At 48.7% G+C, this 25,803-nt stretch overlaps 1 protein-coding gene across 1 annotated transcript in view; it reads left to right on the top strand.

Moving 5' to 3' along the window:
• Positions 1–25,803, top strand: part of Myo16 (myosin XVI) — a 394,733-nt gene that overhangs the window by 169,787 nt on the left and 199,143 nt on the right. The window contains exons 14-15 of the mRNA XM_026399873.2: positions 3,654–3,771; positions 10,874–11,021. Coding sequence (XP_026255658.2) covers positions 3,654–3,771; positions 10,874–11,021 — 266 coding nt within the window. The remainder of the gene's footprint in view (positions 1–3,653; positions 3,772–10,873; positions 11,022–25,803) is intronic.

Below are 25,803 nucleotides of genomic sequence, written 5' to 3'. Positions count from 1 at the left end.
ATTCATGTCCCAAATACTTTCTCAATTCCATGAGAACTCAACGGGAACTCAGGCAGCAGGAATGCCCCATTCCCAGCAGGAATAACCTTCAACCTGGAACTTCCCTAAAACCCAGATTGTCTTAAACCGGGAACACCTTCAACTCAAATTATCCTAAACCGGGATACTTCCTAAAACCTGCAGGATACACCTTAAACCTGGATCCACCCTGGTCCTTGAGCAGGGTCACCTTTCTCAAAGACACATGCAATGTCACAGCAAATTTCCATTTAACATGGGGTACGCTGGCAAGGAAATTTCGATGCGTCATTCCTACTTGGCAATGGCCCTCAGCATCGGTGAAATTAAGTACATTGGAGAGGTGGCAGTGCTTCCTCCTTGGAAGAAAAACTGATTAAAGAAGCGAATAGAAGGAGCTCCCTTGCAACATGGTGATGTCTCCCAGGCAGTTGAAATCCAGGTCACGCCCAGTCGAGGAGCCTTCCTTAGGTGAGCCCAAGAGGAGGAGGACGGAGCCAGCAGCAGCCTGGGCCCTCCTGTGGGTGTGCGCAGAGCTGCCCAGGATCGGGGGGATGCCCTCAGCACACAGGACACCTCCTCCAGGGTGGTCGTGCAAGGAGAGCGGGCAGCGTGGCTCTGGGTCTCAGAGAGGCACGAGAGGAAGCAGCACTGGGTTATTTGAGCTGCAGTTGGCAGAGAAAATGAAGCAAAAAATGGTAGAGAGAAGCCTGGACAGAAACTTCTTCCATGGCCCCTGAGAGCCCATGCAGGAGGGGAGTCTGGGGGAGTGCAGGGGCAGAAGGCCAAAGGGAGGGGTCGGAAGCAAGCTGCCCTGGACAGTGCCACAGTCACAGCCCAACATCATGAGAAGGGAGAGGGGCTGTGGGGGTGACTGGAAGGTGAGGGAGAGGCTGGCGTTGAGGTCCGGAAATGAGACTGGAAATCATTTTCAGGTCACCTGTGAGGTTTAAGGACCACGTAGCTGTGTCTGAACTTCAGCCTTACACTTCAGGTGCCACCTGTCAGAAGCCGAGGTGGTTAGCTTCTGCCTTCGCAACGCACCAGGCTCCCTCTGTGTCCTCTGGTGCAGGGTGGGAAACTGAGGCCACACGCTTTGGTCTTGTCCCTGTGCAGTTTCAGATCTGCTCAGGTCCGCTGAGCAGGGTGCAGATTCCCGGCCCCTGTGTGTGCTCTCAAGCATCAGAGCAGGGGATTTTCCATGCCATCAGAATGACTGGAACAGCAAAGTCATGTTCTGGAAAGAGACTGCCTGGAACTTCTCACCAGTTTCAGCTCAAATGAATTTAAACTGTAAAAAAACCCTCAATTCCATTTAAATCGCTTTGAAAAGCATTTATTGAGCAATTCAGAGTGCGGCCACTGGCTCCCCTTGATGGTTGGAGGCATCGCTTTTTATTAAGGAGGCCATGGATTTTTACTTATAGAAAATAAAATAAGCTGCTGCCACAGGAGGATAGACTCTCAGGATGGAGTGTCGGAGTGGGTACCGTGGAATGCAGCAGGGAAAAGTGAGGCCGATGAAATCTGAGTCCTTAAATGTGGGGATGGTACGTGGACTCCTTCACTTGTGCTCTTGTTTCAGATGCTGTGACTGTGGGGTATTCTCATTATTTTGTTTAAAAGTCAGAGGCCAGCAGTGGTCCAGTGCCCGTTCCGTTCTCTTAGTCTCTTCGGGTGTTTATTTAGTGCCACCTATTGGCCAAGGGGCTAATTGAACATGAAAACCACTGGCTTCTTCAGAGCTGATTAGTGTGTAAATCCTGAGTTACAGGACAGCAGGGACAGTGGAGGAGCACTGCATGAGTGGTCACGGTTGCTACCTGACTCCAGTGACCTTGGCTCCTGTGTGGCGTGTCTCCTGTGTCACTGCAGCAGTGGCCGCCCTGTGTGGCTAGGTGGGCCGTCCTAGGAGGTGACCAGGGTCCGACCCAGTGCAGCACTCAGCTCTGAGGCTGGAGAAGGCCCAGGCTGTGAGGATGGGGGCGTGTTGTGTGCACACGCACCTCACTTTGGAGCATGGCCACGTGGTAAGCACAGAGGAAACCTGGCTGCAGTGGTTTACATCAGTAACAAAACAAAATCATTGTTTGTCGAACGTCTACTGGGTGTCAGACGTCATGAAGCTGAGGGTGTCACACAGGACATCACGGCCATCGGAGGAGGGAGTTACTTGTGTGTCAGAGAAGGGAGGGTGCATGGGAATGAAGGGACTTGCCCAAGGGCATGACCGTCACTGCCTGAGCCGGGATAGGGAGACGTCCCAAAGCACCTCTGTTTACCCATCACCCACACTCCTGTTGGGGCACAAGTGTAATGAGCCACAATGCTCTTTCATAGAAAGATAAAAACGTCACTTTATTATCGGATACCAAATCAAAATAACCAAGAACCAAAATGATTTCAAAGTCTCATCCTATTTTTGTGACTTTTGTGTAATCAATATTATAATTCAATTTTGTGTAAATTAATATTATCCATTTGCCATTATTAATTTCACTATTTTATATATAGCTATATATTTTAACATTTGGCTTTTTTAAAATAAAAAAGTGAAAATTAAGAGACTGACATGTACAAATTCAACTTTTTTTGGACAACATTTCTATAGCTTGCTCTCAAGTTACTTCTGATGGTCTTTGAAATACGGTTATTCCGTGTACTCCCAGGCATAGAGTTTTTTAAGGATTTAATATGCTGAATTCCAAAACTACAAACGTCACAAGCAGGTGGCTTGACAGACCTCATTCACCATTATCCCAACTTTGGGCACTTTTATGGTTAGCATGGAAGTGTGGTTTTATGATCTTTGGAAATGTAGTATACTGCTGGGAGAAATAAATGCCTTAGTACAGCAGATGTTAGGAAATTAAAAAGTAAATTCTAAGAATTTTTAAAATTTTCATAGTAAAGTTCTTTAAATGTACCATCACCAGAAATGACAGGGGACAGAGGAGCGGCCTGCGTAGCAATGGGTGTGGTGGTGCTTCCTCTTGTGGCGGGCTGGGGAACTGCGCCTACCCTGCTCCTGTCTTGAGGAAGATGCTCTTCAAGGCTTTTAGATGGTCACTTTCTGGAGAAGGCTTGGCACCGTGGCCATCACAGGTGCTCTAAGAAACAGCCTCACCCAGATGCTGTGTTCCTGGTTCTGTGGGAGAAAGCTGTTGGAAGGGGGCAAAACTGCAGTCAGGGGAGGCTTCCTGGGGTCTCTGGTCGAACAGTGTGTGTGGACAGTAAAGAAATCTGTGCCAGTGTTCAAGTAAGTTTATTGTTTAAAACTAAGGCCCAACTAGGGCTTGTCTCAATTCTCATGCCTCCCCTTCAAGGCCCCAAATGCTATCTGGTGGTCAAGTTTAAATTTTTGAATAACCTTTAAGTGTGAGTGTGAGTGATTTTTCTCCCAACAGGTGTGAATGTACCATCCGTGTGTCATTTCATTAACTGTGGCCACAAATTTGAGGCATCACATACTAATAGTTTGCATGTGAGGAACAAGTAGCCTTAAAACGTCAACCTGGTGTTGGAAGTGTGGAGCCTGTGAGATGGTGGAACACTCCTGCCCCTTTGCCGACTTAGCTCCCCTGTTTCATTTTTAGACTCTGAATATATGGATGACATTCTCCCTCCTGCTGCAGGTCACATGCATCTTGGAAGCCTTTGGACACGCCAGGACAACACTCAATGATCTGTCCAGTTGCTTCATCAAGTACTCGGAGCTGCAGTTCTGTGAAAGGAAGAAGCACATGACTGGAGGTGAGTGGACAGCGGAAGGCAGAGCCTGCGGGACCTTGGAGATCCATGGTCAGTCACCTTCTGTCACAATCTTTTTTTTTTTCCCATACTTGGATTGAACCCAGGGGTGCTTTATCACTGAGCCACACCCCGAGTCCTTTTTACTTTTTATTTTATGACAGGGTCCTGCTGAGTTGCCCAGGCTGGCCTTGAACTTTGAATCCTCTAGCCTCAGCCTCCCCAGTTGCTGGGATCATAGGCATGTGCCACTGTGCCTGGATACTTTCTGTCACATTCTAAGTAGGTACCCAGTGGAGGGAAGCTGTCCATAAAGCATCCCAGAGAGGAGAGCATCTGTATCTCATCGCAGATGTGTTGAAAACCTCCTGCCAACCTCATTGCTTTAGGACTAGGGGAGGCTCAGGCACATGGGGCTGGGGGAGCCTGTGAGGCTGTGAGCCTACGAGGTCGGGTCCTGAGTCTGAGATATGCTCACGTGCAGGGTCAGCCTTTTCAAGCCTTTAATGTAAAGACTACACAATGTGGAACCAAACTAAAGATAACTGACTCATACTTGCTGCATGTAGAAGGGAACTCAGATACTTACATAAATCACAATTTTATATGATTTCTTTAACACATAGTGAACTCCATTTTGAATAAAACCAAATCTGTATTTTTAGAAAGACTGAATTAAACAAATCCAAACATTAAAATAATCACCCAACAAAAACTTAACACAGAACCAGTCTCTTGCTTGGTTTAAATAATTATGTGTATTTTATGAAAAATTCTCATTAAAATTCAATTAATTTGCCAGGAGTGGTGGTGCATTCTGCAATCCCAACAGCAGAGAGACTGAGGCAGGAGGATCACAAGTTTGAGGCCAACCTGAGTGACTTAGAGAGACCCTGTCTTAAAATGAAAATAAAGGGCTGGAGGATGTGGCTGGGTGAGAGTGTGCCCCGGGTTTAACCTCCAGTGCTGGAAAGAGATTTTTTTCAACTAACTTAGATTCCACTTGGAATACCTCCTTCCAATCATGCAAATTAATACAAATACAATCGTTAGTGGAATGCCTAATCTTGGAGGGACTTTAAGATCTTCGCGGATGCAAATATTCACTAATTATAAATGATTTTTTAAAGAGCTCAGTTGCATTTAGCTTTTTCAAGACACCTGTTTTAGTCAGCTTTTCACTGCAGTGACTAAAAGATCTGACTAGAACAATTTTAGGGGAAGAAAATTTACTTGGGGGCTCACAGTTTCAGGGGTCTCAATCCACAAACAGCAGATTCCATTCCCCTGGGCTCAAGGTGAGGCAGAGCATCACGGTGGAAGGAAGAGGCAGAGGGAAGCAAGTCCCATCAGGAAGCAGAAAAAGATGGAGACTCCACTTGCCAGATACAAACAGAGACCCCAAAGCCACGGCCCCAATGCCACCTCCTCCAGCCACGTCCCACCTGCCTTGATTACCACTCAGTCCCATCAGGTCGTTAACTCACTGATTGGGTGAAGGCTCTCACAACCCCATCGTTTCTTCTCTGAACCTCCTGCATTGTCTCACACATGAGCTTTGGGGGGACACCTCACGTCCAAACCATATGTCATCCTCCATCCCCTACCAGAAAGGTTCATCTTGACTGTAATCTAAAGAAACACCTGGTTGCAGCAAGTGAAGGTACAGATCAAATTTCTGCTCAGTGAAATCTGGAAAATGACGTGCACACAGAGAAAGAAGAGGACTTTTCTTTGGGGATGTGAAGCCAGAGGCAGAGCTTCCATTTCTCAGCAGGAGAGCTGTTATGCCCTGGGTCTGCAGCACCGGGTCCCGAGGCCACCTGCCTGCAGACCCGGCCCTCCATGGACAGGACGCCTGCCTTCTACTTACGACCAGTTTCCTCTCTGAGACTTGAGGTAGGTGTGGCCATGCTGACTCAGTGGGCAGAAGACCCCAAGGACAGCAGGCTCCAGAGTGAAGGGGCCGCCCCTTGCCACACAGGCCTGTGGCCCCAGGACCAGCGCTGTTGGCAGTTGGTTGGAAATGCAGAGTCTCAGGTCCTCTTGTGCTGTTGTCACCAAGGCTCCCGGGGTCCTGCTGAGTGGTGAAGGTGGAGAACGCCCTTCCCACGCAGCCCTGGCCAACGCAGGCCTCCTGCCCACACCTTGACCAGGCAAGGAGCGCATCTGGGCATCAAGAGATGCTCAACCCAATGCTCTTTGCCCAGGGGTGACAGCCACTGGCTTCTGAGAGTGGGGGCCATGGCTCATTTGGCCCTTTTGGTCTCCAGGAGGACTCTTCCTTGCCTCCTCTCAGTCTCACGCTTGCCACCCATCCTCCTGTTCTTCATCTGCGGCTGCCAGGCACGGGTCTCTGCCTCTGTGGCCACATGGCCTTCATCCTGGCTCTCCTTAAAGTACACCACTCACGTTGGTTCGGACCCAGCCTGCAGTGGCTTGCAGTGGCCTGTTCCCAAATAAGGTCCCAATAGCGGGGCTGGGCTCTGTGGTGTGTCCTTAGATGGGACACAATTCAGCCTGCAGCCAAGCCTAGGGGAAGAATTTTACTCTTCCAAAGTATCTTTGGTTTAAGGGAGAATACTGTCACTGCTCAGAAAAAAAAAAAGTATTGGCCACTTTAAGAAGCTGTACGTGTGACCCCTTTAAACCATTTAATATAAAGACCCTCTCCTGAAAAGCTGAGGCTCAGCCATTCTGATTCATCTCCCATTCAGGTCTTGTGAGTTTTAAATGCTCGGTTCAACAGGTCTCCAGACTGTGGCAAGGCCACGGCTCAGAGGCCACGTGCACAAGGCGCAGGTTGAAGGGCAGACTCTGCTTCCTCCGGGCACCCACTCACCCGCTGGGTGATCAGTTCTTGCCCCCCTACGGCCGGGAATGATACCTTGCTGATTTTAGGGCTGGGAGACGCTGGATGTTTCCTCACCATTGCTGTTAGTAACACTTTTATAATTTAATGCCAGCAGTCCTTTGGGGCTATGACCACGCACCATGACGTAGAAGATACAAAGCCCTGTTTTATGAGACATCGACAGTAGATAAGATTCTTTCCGTTCTGGAGTAATTTAATTAATAAATAGCACTGAGTCTGGCTCTGGGCCCAGTGTGGTTTTCCTTCCGATTCTGGGTTTGACAAAGCACCTGCTCCCAGCCCACGGTGTGCGCGGCCCTGGGCGGTCTGAGAAGCACTGACCTGGCTCTGCCCACAGCCAGGTCTGTAGAAGGCAGCTGAGGACCATAAGGAGAACTTTGCCAAGAAGGTCCCCCAGCCCCGGGACCCCTCCCTTGAGACTTGGGCCACTGTTCTTACCCTTCACGGTTTGTGATTTTCGTCCAAGAGTGCAGAGGTCCCCGTGGTGTGACGAGGGGACATGGTGAAGCCTGCGTGGCGATGTGGTGGACCCCATGTCCCCCGTTCTCCTCCCAGGACGAGTGTCCGCGCGGCTGGGCTTCCTGTAGGGAGCACAGTGGGGTTGCCTTCACAAGAGGAGCCTCTTCCAGTCTTGGGGACAAGCCTCTTCCAGGTGCAGCGGAGGCCCAGCAGAGGCCCAGCAGAGGCCCACCCCCGGGCCACCTGCTCCTCCGAGTCACCAGCTTCTTGATGCTCAGCCAGCTTCCAAGGTCCATACTCTCGTGGCTCTTGGCCGTTTCAGCCTAACCGCTCCTGTCCCCGCTGTCCACAGTGTCCACGTCCTAGATTGCACGGGTCCAGTTTGAGGGATGTTCCTGTGAGACAGCTGGGCCACGGGGTCGGGCTTTGGCACCACCTAGGTTTGGGACTTGGCCCATGCCAGTCCCTCCTTCTCTCTCAACCGTGCAGCTGGACTGAGCTCGCCTCTTCCCTTGGGCGGGGTCCAGCTGCTCGGAGTAGCCACCTTTGATGGCCACTGTCTCCGCCTTCCGGTAAGAGCTGTGGTGGTCTGCTTCGACTGCCTCCCAGGGGGACACACCCCGGGAAGGAAGCAACTGCCAGGCGACCAACAGGGTATCATGGCCCTAGCGCCGTGTGGCCCCTGCCCCTCGAGTCCCAAGTCTCACTCGACAATGGACTTTCCGAGCGGAATCTTCTGTTCCTCCATCGCACACCTGGGATGCCCACCAGATGGTTCTCAAACAACAATGAGATTTCTCCTCCTGGATGTTCCTTACTGAAGAGAAGGCTGTGCACCAAGCCACCGAGCACGGAAGGAGGGCCTTCAGAGGGTGTCCTGCGGGGCACCTGGGGGCAGCGGTGGCTTCTTGTGCCTTTCCTCTCGTCCCCATACAGCCTCCTAGAGAAGGGCGGTGGAGACTGGGGGTCCCCAGGTCAGACTCTCCCTGTCCACAGTGTGTGCAGTGCCAGATCAGGGGGGTCCAGAGGGGAGGTGTGCAGGAGCCGCGGGCCCCCACCTTGCTGGGGGAGCTGGAGAGCACAGTCCTGGAGCAGCCTGGCTTGGCCTTGGCTCTGCCTCCAGCTCAGCAGCCTCCGCAGTCGCTCGACTTCCTCTGGAGCAGGGTCATCACCCCGAACCCTCACGGTTCCCATGAAAAGCCAATGTGTCCAGTGGTCTCCAGTCCATTTTGTCCAGGCGTCCCAGACAGCATGTCGGTTCAACGTCTTCTTTATAGGACAGCTTTACAAGCTGTGGAATCGCCCCGTGTTCTGTTTATTAGGACTGCTGAGTTCTGTCCTTAGTGATCATACAGGACATCTAAGCTCTGGGTTAGGATTTCCAAACTATTGTAGTGCAGCTGGGACAATTTCATGGACATATTTGCAGAATTGAAAACCTGGGACTGAATAGGTTAAATCACCCCCTTTTTCTTTCCCATTCTCCTTCAAGTCAAATCTTACATTCTCTCCAGAAAAGTGCTGGAGTTAGCTACAGGAGGAGAGTGAGGGGCCCATTTTGGCTTTTTTTTGTGTTTTCTCTTTGGCTCTTTGTGTTTTCTGTGTCTGAAGACCCCAAATCTATTTAACTTGAAACTGAATTTGCTTAACGGTAGGAAATACCTTCCGATAGATATGCTGAGCCATGCTACCTACTTGGGAAACTTAAACCTTCAGAGTTAGCACAAATGATATGGAAAATAAATAAGTGTCTTTGCCTAGCACATTTTTCAGATCCTGATTTTGAAGAAACAAAGCAGAGATGTGAGCAATGAATACCCACTCTCACTATTATCATCAATCACCCTTATACAGCATACTTCATTTGAGGCCCTCCAGAAGTTTCAGAGTGCTTTAATTGGTCTTATCTCACATGAAGAGCAGCATCCTTTATTGCAATCAGCCTGGGCTTTGGGACAAGCCACTAGGTTGAAAGATGAAAGGCACATGGCAGGACTGCAGGTCACCTGGCTCAGGGCCTGGCATACAGTAGGTGCTCGGAACGGTAGCTCCTTCCTCATGAAGTCCTGAGACATTTCCCTGTTTTCTTCCCTATATTGTGGATGGGCAAAACGGCATTGAAGCAGTGTGGAGATTGGCAGTGTCTCATTTTGGGAGAGAATGTGGAGGCTTCATTCTTAGGAGAGCCCTCCCCCACTCTCCCACCTCACCTCAGTCTGAGTGACCAGGAGTGACGGGCCAGGACATGTGGGCAGGTGTGAAAGAGAGAGCATGGCTCTCTGCACTGACAGGTACTTCTGGTGGCTGCTGGGGACGAGGACACCGTGGGCTTCCTGAGAGCCTCACTTGCCCTGTGTCTCAGCAGCTTGACGGGTCGGCTGAGAGAGTCGGAAGCTGCTGGAAGTCGGAGGAGAGATGAGGCAGGGGAAAGCTAGCCAAGGTCACCCTCTTGCTCTCGTGATGAACGGCAACGGGCAGAGCTTCGCAGAACGTCTATTGCGATAAACTGCATCATGTCTGCTCTGCAGACCTGTGTTTTCATGGTACCTAAACACTTTCCTGTGTAGACACACATGAAGATTGCATGTATATTTCTAGTCATGACTATTTCTGACATAAGAGAGCTTTGGAAACATGCAAGTCCTGAGAAATCAGGACATCTGATAGTGGGAGGCTCTCCACTGCGTGGACCCTCACATGAGGGGTGCTCTCGAACTTGGAAATGCACCATCTTCCTCATCTTATCTCATATCATTTCAGACACAGCAGAAAGGGTGCCTCATCTCTGCTTGGGAAAACAGCAGTCTCATGACCACTGGACTAGGGGGCTGTTTTTTGAATTTGTTCCCATCTAAAATCTCCTTCAAGACTTTTTTTTTATTTTTTAATTTGAAATCCTACTGATTTGAATCCTGGTTCTCCTCAGCAATTTTATTCACTGCTGGAGATGAGCTAACGAGGATGATTAATAATCATGCTGCTTTTGAATCTAAATGGAAGGTACTGAAGGCGCTCCCCGGCACACGACATGGAGTCTGCTCAGTAGTGAGCTCTGCGTTCAGCGGAGTTGGAACCAACCGCAGGGACAAGTCTGCATATAAGTCAGCCCTGTCTCCAGGTCCTCACCCACAGGACCACCTCGTGCTTCCTCCTGGATCATGACCAAGGGACAAAACCACAGTGTATTTCACACTAGTGTGGATTTAAAAAATTCCCCTGTGCAGTAAATCATTTCAGGATTAATATTCTTAAAATTAAACAGAAAATGTTTCCAGCCAAACATTTGTTTACGAAGAACAAATGAAGATGAACAAAAAATTTTAAAATTATGACCTCAACTTGAAATTATTGTCCAATTCGGTCACCATGGAGACAGGTGCCCGTGGTGGGGGTCCTGGGGGATGCCCAGGCCCTGTGCCCATCCCTGTATCTTTCTCTGATGCCGTGGAGCATGCAGCACAGAGTGAGCTGCAGTGTGACCCGGGACCCGTAGTGAACAAGAAGGTCTCAACTCTGTCCTGGGTTTGAACCCACAGATGCTGATAGAGAAAATAGCGGGTTGTGGGAGGGAAGGGGCTACTGGAACTCTCAGTGCCTTCAGCTCAGCACTTCTGTTAAGCCTCAGCCTGCTCTAGAAGACAGCCTGTTAAATTAAAAACACGACTGTTGGAAAAGAAACTGCATTTTTATCTCTTGTAATGAATTAGGGAAATTCGTGGAAGCGAAGCTGTCAGTGCCATCTGACAGAATCCCTTTTCTTTCCTTCACCAGCCAGAATCCATACCTACATGCTGGAGAAGTCCAGACTGGTTTCCCAGCCTCTGGGCCAGAGCAACTTCCTCATCTTCTACCTGTTGATGGATGGGCTGTCCTCCGAGGAGAAGTACGGACTGCACCTGGACCGCGGCTGTGCCCACCGGTGAGTGGCTCCTGGGAGTGGACTTTGGCAGCTGACACTGCCTTCTTATGAGAGCAACTGGGCTACCAGAGAATGGCCGGCTACCCAGGCGAGAACTACCCTTTCACAGGGCAAAACTGTTGATTGAACGCTTAGGTGAAGGTCTCTGTGTGTAAGAAATCGCATTTCTGTTTTGCTGCTTTTCTGGTCAGAATTCCAAAATACTAGTTTGTGTGTAAACATCTCTATTCCTTCTGAGTATTTTGGTATCATATCAGTTTTGAAGTCCTGATTTTCGGTCATCCTTTGGAACAATGGGAGCTGTCATTTAAATATAAGTTTTCATTAGTGACAGATGAGGTTCCGTCATGGGAACAGCAAAAGTGCCTGCGAACCAAGGCGCTGATTTTCTTTACTGGAGGCAACAAGTTATGTAAAAGGTGTGTTAAAGGGGGACTCTGGTCATGGGGGTGATGCACGTGAGTGGCCCCCACCACGGTGACATTCTGCTCAGGCACACCTTTCTGCTGCTGACGTGAGTCCCCACAGGCACTGGTCAGATCTGAACTAGGATGCGAACTAGAAGCAGGAAGGGAGTAGACCCCACCCCGGTGAGAGGGCAGAGGCTCGGGCCTGAGTGACAGGTCACCCTGTTGCTCGCAGGCTTGCTCCAGTTCTGCAGAGGAAAGTCCAGTTGCTCCCCACGGTGCTGCGTTGATGTGTTCGTCTTTATCCACGATGCTCCCCTGGGGGAGCATGGGGAAGATGTGGCTGTGGTCCAGGGCTGGGAGCGAGGTGCTGGGAGGTGCTGTTCCACATGGGCTGATTGGGAGGCTCCTTCAGGTGGTGTGAGGGGCAGCACCCGAGGAGCCTGGCAAAGGTCTGGTGGGAGTGTTCCCTTCAGAGAGAAAACGAACAGGGCTCAGAGGGGACAGGTGTGCACGTGAGGAAGGTGAGGCCAGCAGGTGTGACCACAGTCACACAGGTGAGGGAGAACGTTGGAGCCCGTGGGAAGGAGGGAATTTGTTCCAAATGTCTCCGCAAGTGGAGGGGGCTCTGGGTGTGAACTGGTTTTCATGGCAAAGGCAGCTCTTCTCCATGGAGACGTCACAGCTGGGAGCAGGGAACCCGGTGCCCATGGGGTTGTTGGGAAGTGGTACTGATGGGGTGGTATGTGGAGGCGGACAGAAATGGTGAGGTCCAGATGGTGTTCTGAAGTAGGAAGGTCAGGACTTGGCATGGACTCAAAGTTGGACTCAAGGAAAACAGTTTCAGAATGAATGGCTCCTGTGACCGCCCCCGGAGCCACACGGGCGTCATTCACAGGGTTGGTGTCTTGGTCTGTGTTTTTGTGACTGTCATGAAGTACTTGAGACAGGCTAATTGTATAAAGAAAAGATGTTTATTTGGCTCGTGGTCTTGGATGCTGACAGTCCACTCGGTGTTGCACAGGCCCTGGTGAGGGCTGCCCCTGGCTGTGTCACCTCATGGCAGATGGCAGTGGAAAAGCTTGTGTGGGAGCAAGAGATCACCTCCCAAGGAGGAGGCCAGCACGGAGTGGAACCAGGATTCCCCCTTATGACTGTCAAGTCCCAGACGCTGCCTAAGTCCTCCCAGGGCACACCCCAGGGACCTGAGGACCCCCACTGGGCCCCACTTCCAACACCGGCCCCTGACAACCAGGCCCCCAGCTAAACTCTTGGGGGACAGAGCCAACCCCTACTCAAACCACCCAGAGACCCTTTAGGAGGGAGGCGGGGCTCACGGAGGAGGGCGCTGCTCCAAGGACCAGCTGTGCTGCATCTGAGAGGTGGTGGAGCCCCGGGGCAGTGAGCGGGGTCCACCCGGGAGCTGGGGAGGTCTGCCCAGTGTGATGGGGTAATTCAGGCTGAACCTCAAGGACTGTTGGGGCAGCCGCAGGGGTTGTCTGGTTGTCTGCCCATAACTGAGGTGTCCATGACTGTGAGCATGGGACAGGGGAGAAGAAATTGGCCATAGACTAATGTCCTGTGGCATTCCCGGTCACCATCATGAAATCCCATGAAAAATCACACCCAGGTCTCTAGACATGATTTATCCTGTTGGTGGCAAAAACGTTGTCAAGAAGTTAAAAAGGCCCTGTCAGAATTATATTTTACTTAAAGAAAAAGACTATTTGGGGTTAACTGGCCTCAACCTACAACAGAAACTTAGGCAAAGAAGAAAGCAGTAATACGGAAGTGTGGTAGCCCAGGAAGAAGTGATAGAAATGTGGAAACCCAGCTCCCAGGCCATCGGAAATCCCATCTGTCAGATCCTCTCACTTTGCAGAGGAGAGAGTCAAGGGGTGAGAAGAAGCTCGTGCTGACAGGGATCTGCTGCTCAGCAGCGGTTCTGACAAAGCCCACTGCCTGAAATTAGCTTCTCACCTTTCTACCCTGGGCATCCCTAACTGGACATGCCCTGGGAGGAGGAGCACTGCATGGAAAGCCCCAGGCTGCGTGTCCAGGGTGGCCTTGAGGAGGGAAAGTGGTGGGGATTTCTGTCCCCAGCTGTTCCAACAAGCAGAAGCTCAAGCTCACAGCACTCAGCTGGTTTAGAGGTCCTGTCCCTGCCTGTGCATGTCCGTGCACGTGTGTGCCTGGTGTGCAGACTTGTGAATGGTCCGGTGCTCCTGCATAGAGCAGGTGTTTGACTCACATGCCCTGTGAATACCTCGTGGGTGCAAAACTGCACTTTCCCCTTAAGTCTCCAGATGCATGAAGAGATCAGTTGGAGCATTTCCAAAGTGATCATTGCACAGAAAACTGTATTATTTAGCAATAAAACAAGCTTTTTTTCAAAGTCACAAAATAGCATACATACAGTGCTTTGTGATTCTTGTGGGTCTTCTTATGTTTATACCAGCGGATTGGATCGTCTCACTTTTACAGCGTTGGTGAGGTTTGAGGTTCACGTTGCTTTGATATCTGACCTTAGCATGGGATCAAACCTTGGGTTAGTGGTTACGAATGTGACTGTGATTCTGGAAATTGACTGGTTTACCATCAGCACTATAGATCTGAATTTTCTGGCATTCTACTCTTTCTCAAAACTCCACCTTTCTAGCCTTTCCTTCTGAGTCTGCTGCTTAAAACTGATACCCAACGGGAAAGGAGATCCCTGTGGGTAAGGTGCTTAATACCATGTTAGACCTGGGTGAGAGGGCCTGGGTACCTATGAGGCATAGGAACTTGCTGAACACACCCTGTTAGCAGGAGAGCTCTTACCGTCAGCAGCACACCCACTTGCCTGATTTTCTCAACCACACGCTCACCCTTTGTATTAACTAGGGCTAGAGTGGGGCAGGCCATCCATTGCCACCGCCTGCCTCTCCCCTCTTCATGCACTCCACCACACAGCCTGGTCTTAAAGGAACTTGAAGAAGCATGACTTTGCCAGTCTGCTTCCTTCTAATGTATCCTGTTTCTTCCTTTCCTAACAACACATTCCTTGGATGAATCAAGGTAAAATACATGTTTAACAGGAGAGCTGAGTTGAGGGCACACTCAACACTTATTTTCTGCTTCATGATTGTAAATCCAGAAAAAAAAAATACCTATCACTATTATTTCTCAGTTAATGCTACAAATGTGCCTTTTAACCTTGACCCGGTGTTTAGAATGAAAAGTTTTCAAACTATCACATAAAAATGTAGGTTTATGTCAGCATTAAATTGGGCCTAAAAATATTTCCCTTTTTGCATGATGAGATGATCCCTAAAGAACAGAGGGATCCTTATCCCACTTCAGGATGAGGATGACTCTGAAGTGGCCATTGACCCCACAGCTTGCCTGCATGAAACAGTGTGTATAAGCATCCTCCTCCAGACTATTAACATGGGGGAAGTCTCCAGTTCTCTGGTACTTTGAGGAGAAGAGGTACTGGGGATTGAACTCAGGAACACTTGACACTGAGCCACATCCCCAGCTCTATTTTGTATTTTGTTTAGAGACAGGATCTCACTGGGTTGCTGAGCCCCTTGCTTTTGCTGAGGCTGGCTTTGAACTCATGATCCTCCTGCCTCAGCCTCCCAAGCCACCAGGATTACAGGTGTGCGCCATTGCACCCCACTTACAGGTGTACACCACTGCGCCCCGCTTCTCCAACATTTTAAGCTGCTGGGACAAGGCTGTGTGTGGAGTTCCCACAAGATGGCAGGCTTTCCACAGTCAGCTGGAAGCCAACCAGAGCCAACCACAAACCCCCAGCTCTTTTCCTAGCTGTTTGTTTTTCAAGTACTATTTCAATTTGTTCTGTTTGTGCATAATAACGACATCTAGGAGATAAATGGAATTTACGTTCCTGGGTATTGAGATTTAATGAAAGTGGCTTATAATAGCTTATCTTGCACTGCCTTTAAACAGCTGTTGTGGATTTGTGCCAGAAGAGCTGGGCGCCGAGTCCAGGGTGACTTCTGGTCTCCTTCACAGGGATGGGTGGTGGGAGGGCTGGGCTTGAGTGGCACCGGAAAGCAGCAGTCATATGACTCAGAGCCTGTGACCTGTCCTGACCTGCTCACCCTGCCGTGGTGACAGGACGCGCTGACTCACCAGTGTTTGAACTGAGATCCTGCCAGCGCACCTGTCACAGGAGAAGAGAACAATTAACTCCCATCAAGGCTTGTTTTTGCTAAGGGATTATTATGAATGTCGAACTTAACCCGGGCAAGTTTCATGTAATTAAAAAAAAAAAAAAGGAAAGCTTGAATGTTGCTTAAAGGTGATGCTTCGTAACTTCATGATGTGATAAAATGTCCACTCATCCCCACCTTTTAGCCAGGCAAAGCTTGAAGTTGCTCCCAAGACCAAAACTGGAGGCAGGAAGCACTGGACCTATTTCTAAGGGCTGTCGTTAAAAATGTACCTGAGAGTCACAGGCTCGTGACCACGAATGGCTTACTTAACCAGGAGCCAGGTGCCGTCCGCAGTGCCACGTCCTTGAGCTCCGTAACCAGCAGAGCGCGTGCTGGCATCGGCACTGGATAGCGAGGGGCTGCAGACCCAGGTGTCACCCAGGAGCCAGACCCGAATCCAGTCCCACTGTCTCCATGGCAACCATTGCCTCTCCACCCTGGTGTCAGTGACATTTTAAAGAAAATGAAAGGGAAAGCACAAGGTCAGCATTTGCTTGTGAGTGGCCCTATTTGAAAGTGGTTCAGCAGAACTAATGACATACTAGCATTTGTCACCCTTAGCTACTGTGAACAACAATTCCGCATCACATCCATAGCCAGGAGCATGATAAAGATGTCTGCACTGGCAGCCGGTGTCACCCTGTCTCAAGTTAATAACCCAGCAGCTCTAGAAGGGCAGGCCGGCCTCTGCAGAGGGCCAGGTGAGTTCCACTGTGGCAGGAGAACAGGCAGAGGGCGGGCACTGGCTTTCCTGCTCCTGCGCTTCTGAGCCACGAGGGCCCAAAAGACAAGAGACTGGAGATTCGTGGACCTCACACCCATGCTCTGCCTCTGTCATGAGTCTTCCAAACCCTACAGGAGCATCATGACCATCTGAATCTATTCCTAGGTTGAACATTACTGTAGAAAGTCCTGACTCACATCTCCCCTGGGGCAAAAGACTCTCTCTCTCCTTGAAATGCTTTGTCTTTCTATACCCTCTGTAGTAGAAAAAAATGGCATTCTCCTCGAGTGTGAAAACTTGCCTTATCTAATCCCAAGTGGTGACGATGGCATCAGTAACATTCAAACTGCACGAGTGGGTACCAGTCCCTGTCTCTCCAAGAGTGCTGTCCAGTTCAGCCAGGCGCGCATGTGTTCATGGGGGTGGGGGTTGAAGCTGGAGAACTCGTGCCCACCTGAGATCCTGTGATGATGCTTGGGGTTTACATGTGTGCACAGGAAGCTAAAGTCCCATCTAACCCCATGGGAATTAGGACTCGGAAGCTGACGCTGCGTGTTCTGGGCAGTCCATGGCTGTCTCTGAGATCATGTGGGAAGCATGGGGCAACCCTGACACCCTTGTCGGTTGGCCCTGAGTTTACGAAGGGGCTGGACACATCATCACACTGTGTCCACGGCCAGTCTAGGACCAGGTGCCTCTTCGTGCTGCAGATGTCAAACAGCCTCCTGCTAACCTCTGGTTACCAAGTCACTTGCTGGGGCACGGGAGCCAGGGTTTTCTGGGTCTCTCTGAACACACTTTTCTGCCTTTCACACACTGAACTGGGTGAAGGAAGCCACAGGAGGCCTGTGGCCCTGGAGAGGAGGTGGAAGGGTAGGAGAGGCCTGAGCCCCTAAAGGCCCCGGTTGCACTTGGCTGCCTCCGTGTCGGGGAGGGTGATCTGGGAGGAATGGGGACCACAGGATATCTGATGGCGAGAGCCAGTAGGCTGAGCCGTCCCAGTTGTCCAGGACAGGTGTTTTGGGAAGGAGGCCTGGAGAAGCTCCAGCAGGGCAGTGGGGGCCCTGGACCAGGCAGATGGCTAAGGGCACGGGGCCCTCTCTGTGCAGCATTGCAGACAGTGAGGGCGGAGGCGGGGGAGCTTGACCCCACACTCCAGAGTCCAGCTCGCCGGCCAGCCCCTCCACTGGACCTTCTGCCTTCATGACGTCAGCATCAATAGGAGACACCGGATGGCCTTGCCCGGGCTTTGTTCTGCCATTTCCAGTGACTCACCGCGTGCCCAGCTCTGCATCATACCTGTGTGGCATCCAGAGGCAGAACAGCAGGGAACAGCTTGTCCTGCACACCATGCAGTGTCTGGCCGGTTTAAATGACTCCTGGTAAACAGACCAGCACACGGTGATGATGCATCATTTCTTTTTACTGTCTCTTCCATCAAATGCATCTGCTCAGTAAAATGATCCATGAGTTGAACCTGTAAGCCCTCACCACAGAATCCCTGCCTCCTGAGAATGCAGAAAAGTGCATTAAAGAGAAAAATAAGCCCCGAATACTATGAACAGCAGAGGAGGCTTGTAAGTGATAGAGGAGGTGAGGTGGCAGGATGGCGGTATTGCGGGTAGTCCTGCCAGAATTCGGACGTTTTCACCCACGACCTACAACAGACTGCATCTTATTCTTCACAGGAAGGATTGTTTTAGTATGTTCTGCTCAACTTGGGCCCCTCCCTGTCTTGCTCTGGGCCAGGGTGCCCAGGGTGTCCCTCAGGCTGCAGGATCTCGGGGTGCACAGCTCCAGGGCGGGGCTCTGGCAGGGTGCACCTGCTTCCTCAAGTCTGGGTGGTCCCTGAGGAGAGTGAATCTGCCTCAGTGAGAAGGAGCCCAGCAGGAAACGTCACAGCCAACGGCAGGAGGTAGGACCTAGGGACGGCTGGCCTGAAGTCACAGCCAGACCTCTGCTCAGGCCCCTGCTCCCTGTGGTCACACACCATGCCAGATGTGCTTGTCTCTGGTCTCTTTTGTGTCCTATAAAAGTGATCCCTAAGTGCTGGTTTAGCTGACAGACACGCCCTTTCTTTTTTAAAATTGCTGAGGCTTCTGCAGTTCAAATCACCTCAAAATGGACAGGTCATGCCACACTGCTTGCTTTGGTTCCAGGCCACACATCCTCCTCCCTGACTCACAGCAGACTGGTTCCATGTTGTTTATTTGACTGAGTTTTCTTAAATGCTTACAAGTGTGTTTGGTTTTGCATATGCCCAGGAAGCTGTCAATTGATGGGCATGACAGACCATGCCCTGGGCTTGCAGTGTGTCCAGTTCCACTCCCAGTGAACATCAGGTAGGCAGCGGGGAGAGTGCCCTCCACTCTTCTGGGACTTTGGATTTGTTTTATGAGTCCTCCTTCATTGTTTCAAGTAGTAATTTTATTATTTGGCTATTTATTCTCTGCCTCACATAATGTAATGATTATTACAAGCACCTTTACTCCTAAGTGTCTGCATGACTTCTAAGTTCACCTTCCCTAGACAAGGAGTTGTTTTTAATGTGTGAAGAATCCCCAGGATTATAAAAACCTTAAGAAAAGTGCTGATGAAAGTAAGCGCATTGCAGAACCTTAGCGTTTCATCGCCCTGCAGCTGAACGTGGCGTTCTATTTCAGATGATCACTATCGAACACGCTCCAGCATTTCAGAATTTAAATCAACCAAAATGCATTTTAAATCTTGATTTGCCTTCTTGGACTTAATTGAATAATCATTGTTATTCTGTATACTACTGTTCAATGTAGGATTAATATTATGCATTCTGAACATCTATCATACACAATAGATTTTGTCTTTGTGCCTCACTCTGTCTTTCTGGCTGGTTTGTTTGATCTCGCTCTCTGGACAAGTCCTCTGCCTCCTTCATCTTTGAATCCCACTAAGCACAATTCTTGGCAGATACAGAAACTCAGCAGTCTTCATCTCCTGACTGAAGCTGTCCTTCTTAAAATTGAACAGTGAATACCAACAAAAACTCGAAGCAGTGTTTCTTACAAGCGTACCTTTGCTCAAGCTTATTTTAGTAAATCTCTAATTCACACAAGCAGCATGGACTGCTTACCTCTGTTCTAGCAATTTCCATCATCCAGGTTTTTTTTTTTTTTTTTGAAGCCTCCCTAGTAGTGAGCAGCAGGAGGTGGGAACTGGGGAAGTGTGATTGGGATTAAATTAAATATTTCAAAGCAGAGTTAGTAAATTAAGGAAGAGGTGAGATGACCTGTCTCCTAGGTTAAGTATGTCCGGCCAGGGAAAGAACTGTGCTGTCCTCACAGTGCAACGGTGTGAAAGGAGAGCGTTTCCACGGATCCCCGTGGTTCAAACAGAAGCAGTGCAGGGTGGGGAGGAAATGAATGGATGGCTGAGAAAACGCTTTCCCTCCCTTGCTGCCTGAACCACAGCTTGTGAGTTGGAGTGCATCCTGCCGGCAGGCCTGCTGCAAGCAGAATGCTGGGGAATGCCACCATGTCAAGTGCTTCCGCTCTCCTGGCCTGGGCGCCACCGGTGCAGTGAGGTGTGTATGGGTAACATCATCGATATTGTGACCGTCCACGTTACCTGACGTTCTGGGGTGGATCTGGAGTCCTCTTTGCTTGATTCCAGGGAGTGCTGATTTCAATCCCAGCAGACAGAGGTCTCCCATCTGAAGTTGGAGATGTGGGGAGTGAGGTGGATGTTGAGGCTGTTTGCCGTTAGTCAATCAGCTGACCCAGTTCTGAGTCAGAGCAACCAGCACGCACCCCATGTGGGGTCCACTGCACTCTGTCCGTCTGGCTCGTCTCCTCCTGGCTCCTCTCTCCCAATCACTGCATCTAGACTCCTTCTCCAAACAGTGCATGGGATAGGAGCCTTGCATGGGTGACGAGGGGACCCTTATTCCTAAACATAGCCTCTCAGGACACCCCCGCTCATGTGTCCGAGGGAGGCAGGTGAAATGCGCCCACGCAATGGTACTTGACACAGAAGACGGTGGCCCTCAGCCTTTGCCTTCCTTTGTGTCACTTAACTCCCCCTTTAAGTTTTGGATTCCCTAACACATCCAAAGTAAAGAGCTACTAATTTAAACCTTGGTGATTTTACAAGCTGCTGTTTTCATAACAGCTGAGGTTCATTGCTAACTCTGAAGTGTTTGATGTCTTAACTATAAATATTGAAATTACGAGAAGCAGAAGATTAGAGTAAAAGATGCCATCAGGGGGTTGTTGTAATGTCCAAAGAGTCCACAAGACCATGGATCCATTCACATGTATTTCTAAGGACATAAATGTTGTCTTACACGTTGGAAAATTGAAAATAAACTTGACATTGAAGGTACATCTGAGCATAAGAATAACTTTCTCTACAATTTTATGTTATTGAAATAGTAGAAATAGTCATTGGGTAACTCAGTCTCTGGCCAGAAAATCATTGTATTTTCTAAGTATGTCAGAATATTAATTTCCAGGGCATATGAGGAACAATTTTAAGCAATGTTAATTGTTCTTCTGAGTTGACATACATGTTCCATCCTACTGGTCTGGAGGAGCCCACATCCATCTTTTGTGAAACAGTCTTAAATATCTTGCTGTAATCCAGAGCCTTTTTGAGTGACTGGCAGCTTCGGCACATTCATGTTCAACTTGTATGGATTTCACATATTAACATCTCTAAATTAGAATATCTCATCCTAACCTGAGGCACATCATTCTGACATTTCCTGATATTAAGTTTTCAGAATTTGTGACTTTCAGATAATTTTTCATTGTAAACGTACAGTGACATTTTGGTGGTGTGCTGGTATTTTTCTAATGTAGAAGTGGTTTTGATCTAAAGGCACAATACAGGGCCAGGGCTGAGGCTCCTGGAGTGTGTGGGTGGGTGTGGGTGGATGGAGGTGAGAAGATCAGAAGCCTCCGGGTGCTGCAGTGAGGTCAGGAAGCAGGCCTGCTGCTGGGGATCATGGAGGGAGGCGGCCCCAAGGTCATAGAGAATGAAGACCTGCCCCCTCAGGTAATTTCCACACAGCGCAGCAGAAGAAAGACGTTTGCCCATTGATTGTGGGTATTTGAGTCCATGAAATTGGAAGAAAGGAGAGAGAAATAGGATAGATGATAGAATGTTTTGAAAGGAAAATAAAATTCTTTGGACCCACCTGATGAAACAGGTTGTTTGAGCCAGGTACAGTGGAGTACACCTGTATGTAATCACAGTGACTTGGGAGGCTGAGGCAGTAGGGTTATAATTTAGAGGCCAATCTCAGCAACTTAGGGAGAAACTGTCTCAAAAAAAAAAAAAGAAAGAAAAGAAAAACTAATAAAGGATTGGGATGTAGCTCAGTGGTAAAGCACCCCTGGGTTCAATCCCCAAATCCCCATTACCAAAAAAAATAAGAAGTAACTTCATATACCAACAGCCAGGTACTTTTCACACAGTGCCTACTCCTTGAACACTTGCTGCCAGGTCCAGGGTGTGTCCCAGGTGAAACTGTTCAGCAGGGCAGCCCTGAGGGGTGCCTACCCAGAAATGGTGATGACTCTGAATCCACTGCCCTATGATTTCTACATGCTGCAGAAGTCCTGGCGTAGGTGGGGCCTCAGCCCATGTGTCACCTCACACAGGAAGGTGTGGGGGCCCGTCCTTCCTCAGTGTCTTGGACACTTCTGACAGCACTGGACAGCTATGGCCTCTGAGGAGGGGCTCAGCACCTGTAGCATCCCCTGCTGGCCACAGCCTGCTGGTATATGCAGAGCGTGGGAGGTGGCCTGGTGTGAAGGGAGAAAGCTCAGCCCTCCCCAGGCCTTGTTCAAGGGACCCCACCATCATCAAAGCCAGGCCAGCCCACAGACCCCGAGCACAGCCTGCTCTTTCTCCTCTTCACTGACCACTGCTCTAAGTATGGGCAGCTCTTCATGAGAGACTCCATAAGGAGGAAGCAGGGCCCTTCCTCTGGCAGAAGGAACCACGACTGGACATAAGTCCAGGTGGGTGTACACCTGGCTTCAGCCCCCAACCTTGTCCAGGGCCAGAGAGCAGAGCCATACCTCCTGTCCACCAGAGGTCACCCAGTCACTCCCTTTCAAGGGACACAGAATTGACCATAACAAGGTCCCTGTTTGCAGGAGGGAGAGTTGAGGGCCAGCTTCACCAGACGTTTTGGGGAAATGTCCTGTTTGATGGGAAAAATGCAGATAAATTCTTCTGGGAATGTCACAAGCCCCTAAGTCTGAATGTGAATCCTGTTCTTTTCCTGGGGACCATTGGCAGGGCTTTCTCTTTCCAAACAAAATGGCACATGGCTAATAGACCAATATTTTCACTGGTGGAGATTTATGTACCTAAACCTGTGATTAATAAAAAGTCGTATTGACCTTCCACTGGGAGGGATTCAAAATCAGCTAATATGTTCCAGGTTGTTCAATAACAATAAAGAAAAGAATTTTCTTTTGAGGAGCAGGGTGGGGTGCAGGGGCAAGGGCTTGCCCTGCCGTGGGCTTGGCACTCTGTGCTGGCCTCCTGCATGCCGGCCACCTGTGTGCTGGCCTCCTGTGTGCTGGCCTCCTGGTTGGCCTGACCCGGTTTTTTTTTTTTTTTTGCTTACATGTGAAACATCAAATAAAAGGCAGCTTTGCCACAGTGGAGAAGACGTTGTGCTTTTGTATTCACAGGGCAGGTAAAAACAGAGCAAAAGATAGTATTTTAGAGTCTGTGGACAGGCTGTGCAGGTTTGTTTTTGAGGGAATAATATGATAATTTATTTCTGTTTGAGCCTCCAATCTCTGTGGACCGTGGGTATACATGCAGGCTGAACAACACCGAGTATACAGATGGCTGCTGCTGTTTTAATGTGCCCGGTACCACCCTGAGATGGTGTGGGCAGAGAGAGGACACAGGCCTTGAAATTTGATGACAGTCTTTTCTGCAAACCATCATTGTTTGTGCTTGATATTCACATCAGATCACCAGTATCCTGAATTCCAAGTCCTCAGAGGGTGACACAGGCTGTGCAGTAGCATTTTAATTTGCTCTTCTACACTGTGTATAGAAGAGTCCCAGCGTGGACTCTTCAGCTAACAAGGCGAAGCTCTCCTGTGATTTACTGAATGATTTACTGTGATTTATCAACTCTACCCATATGTTCTTAGACAGCATAAGAAACGCATTCCAGAACCTGTTTACCTTACCACAAGCAAAGCACGTGCACACATGCACACACACACACACATACACACACACAGAGCCCACATGCACATGGGAATTATTTTGGCGATATAACTGACCTGCTTAGGATATCATCAGCATGCCCTTTGTTGTTAGGACAGTGAGCTAACTGGAATTATGGAATAGCTGATTATAAATATTGCATGGTCAACAATTGTAGTTGCTGGCCAACTTTAAGCAAATTTAACTTGTAATGAAAACATGTTCTTATTAGATGCCTAAGTAGAATTTCTCACAATTTTAACATGTATTCATCTATATTTTTTTAATTTTCCTGTAAGAGATAGCAAGAAGAAATGTTGGGTAAAGGTGTGCATATTTTTAATATTAATCTATAAAAATTACATTTGTAAACTTAGCTGAAAGAAAGCACCATCAGATTTCATGATGAGAAAAGGGGGTGAGAACTGAGAAAACTACATAAAATCATATTAAACTAATGAGTGAGTTCATCAGGTCTAAGGAGACAAGCTTAGTGCTCAGAATCAATTGCAAATATTAACTACTATGAATTAACATCGAGCATGTGGAAATCAAACTTAAAAACATTATACCCTTCCCAGATCCTCCAAGAAAGTGAACTGTTCAGATATACACTTAGCAACATATTTACAGAATTTGTATGCTACAAATTACAAAATACTGATGAGCAAAATCAAAGAGACATACCATGTTCATGGATTGGGAAACTCAATATAGCAACAATGTCTGTATCCCCGAGCTAATTTATAAAGTCAATGCCATTCTTATTGAAATCTTCACAATATTAAGACACATAAATAATATTATTCTAAAATTTATGTGTAAATACACAGGCCTGGAATAGCTAAAATAATCTTGAAAGAAGACTAAATCAGAGGAATCAGTCTACCCATGTTAAGACGTATCATGTGGCTACGGTAATCCTGATCGCCTGGTATTGGTACGCAGACAGACACATGCATAAGGAGAGCTGGACAGAGACTACAGAAATGGACTCACACAAATATTGCCCACTTGATTTTTGACAAGTGTAGTGCAATCCACGTGAGGAAAGAGAGCCTTTGGCAGAAGGTGCTGGCTCAGTTGCACATCCATGGCCAAAATAGAAACAGGACAGAAATAACAAAAGCAAAGCAAAAAAAAAAAAAAAAAAAAAAAAAAAAACCTCACACCTTATATAAAAATTGGAATATATCATGGACTTATAGGTAAAGCATAATGCTCTACAATTTTTACAGACAGGGAGAAGGGAATCTTTGGAATCTAGGACAAGGCAAGAACTTGACACCAAACACAAGAACCCTACCAGAAAAAAAAATGGATACATTGTATTACATAATATAAAGCCTTTATTCTTCAGAAAACTCCATTAAGAAGATTAAAAGGCGAGCTGTATCCTGGGAGAAAATATTGCAAACACCACATATTTAACAAAGGACAGAGGTTTTAGATGGAAAAAGAAGTCTCCAAAATCAACAGCAGGAAAAACACCATTTTAAAACCATGAGCAAATGACCTGAAGACAAGAAGAGGTATTTCACAAAAGGGGGGATGCGGAGGCCACACACGCACACGAGAGGGGACACGGAGGCCTCACGCACATAAGAGAAGGGCATGCTAAGCCAGTGACATCCCCACACACCCACCAGAGTGGCTGATGTGACTGTGGTACAGCCGTGGTTCCTGGCGAGGCTGTGGGGAAACTGCAGCCCTCTGTGTTGCTGGTGGACGCAGGTGAGCGCAGCCACGCTGGACAGGAGTTTGGATTCCTCATAAAACTGTGCAGCCACCACATGAGCCAGCTCTCACTCCCCGCCCCCCCCCAGCATTTGTCCCAGAGAAATAACGTTGTGTTTGCACAAACACCTGTGCATGCATGTCCATTGTGGCTTTATTTATAACAGTCTCAAACTAGAGACAAGCCTGATGTCCCCAGATGCCAAACAGTTACACTAAAACGTCCACTCTGCAGCAGGCTGCCCAGGGAAGCACTGAAGAATGTATTGGTTCACACAGCCGCCTGGGCAAGTCTCCAAGGGACTGTGTTCCCAGTTTTGTGAAATTCATACTTTTATAAGTCTTTTTATTTCTTTTTCTATGTAATATCCATTGGTTTTTAGAAGAATTTATTAATGTGGATAAGACCAAAACATCTTTAAAAGGCTCACGTGCACTTTGTTGATTTTCTTGGGACTCTATTA

The sequence above is a fragment of the Urocitellus parryii genome, chromosome 2, assembly GCF_045843805.1.
Source record: "Urocitellus parryii isolate mUroPar1 chromosome 2, mUroPar1.hap1, whole genome shotgun sequence".
NCBI lineage: Eukaryota > Metazoa > Chordata > Mammalia > Rodentia > Sciuridae > Urocitellus > Urocitellus parryii.
The sequence above is the reverse complement of the archived record's forward strand: the minus strand, read 5'-3'. Positions and strand labels throughout refer to the sequence as shown.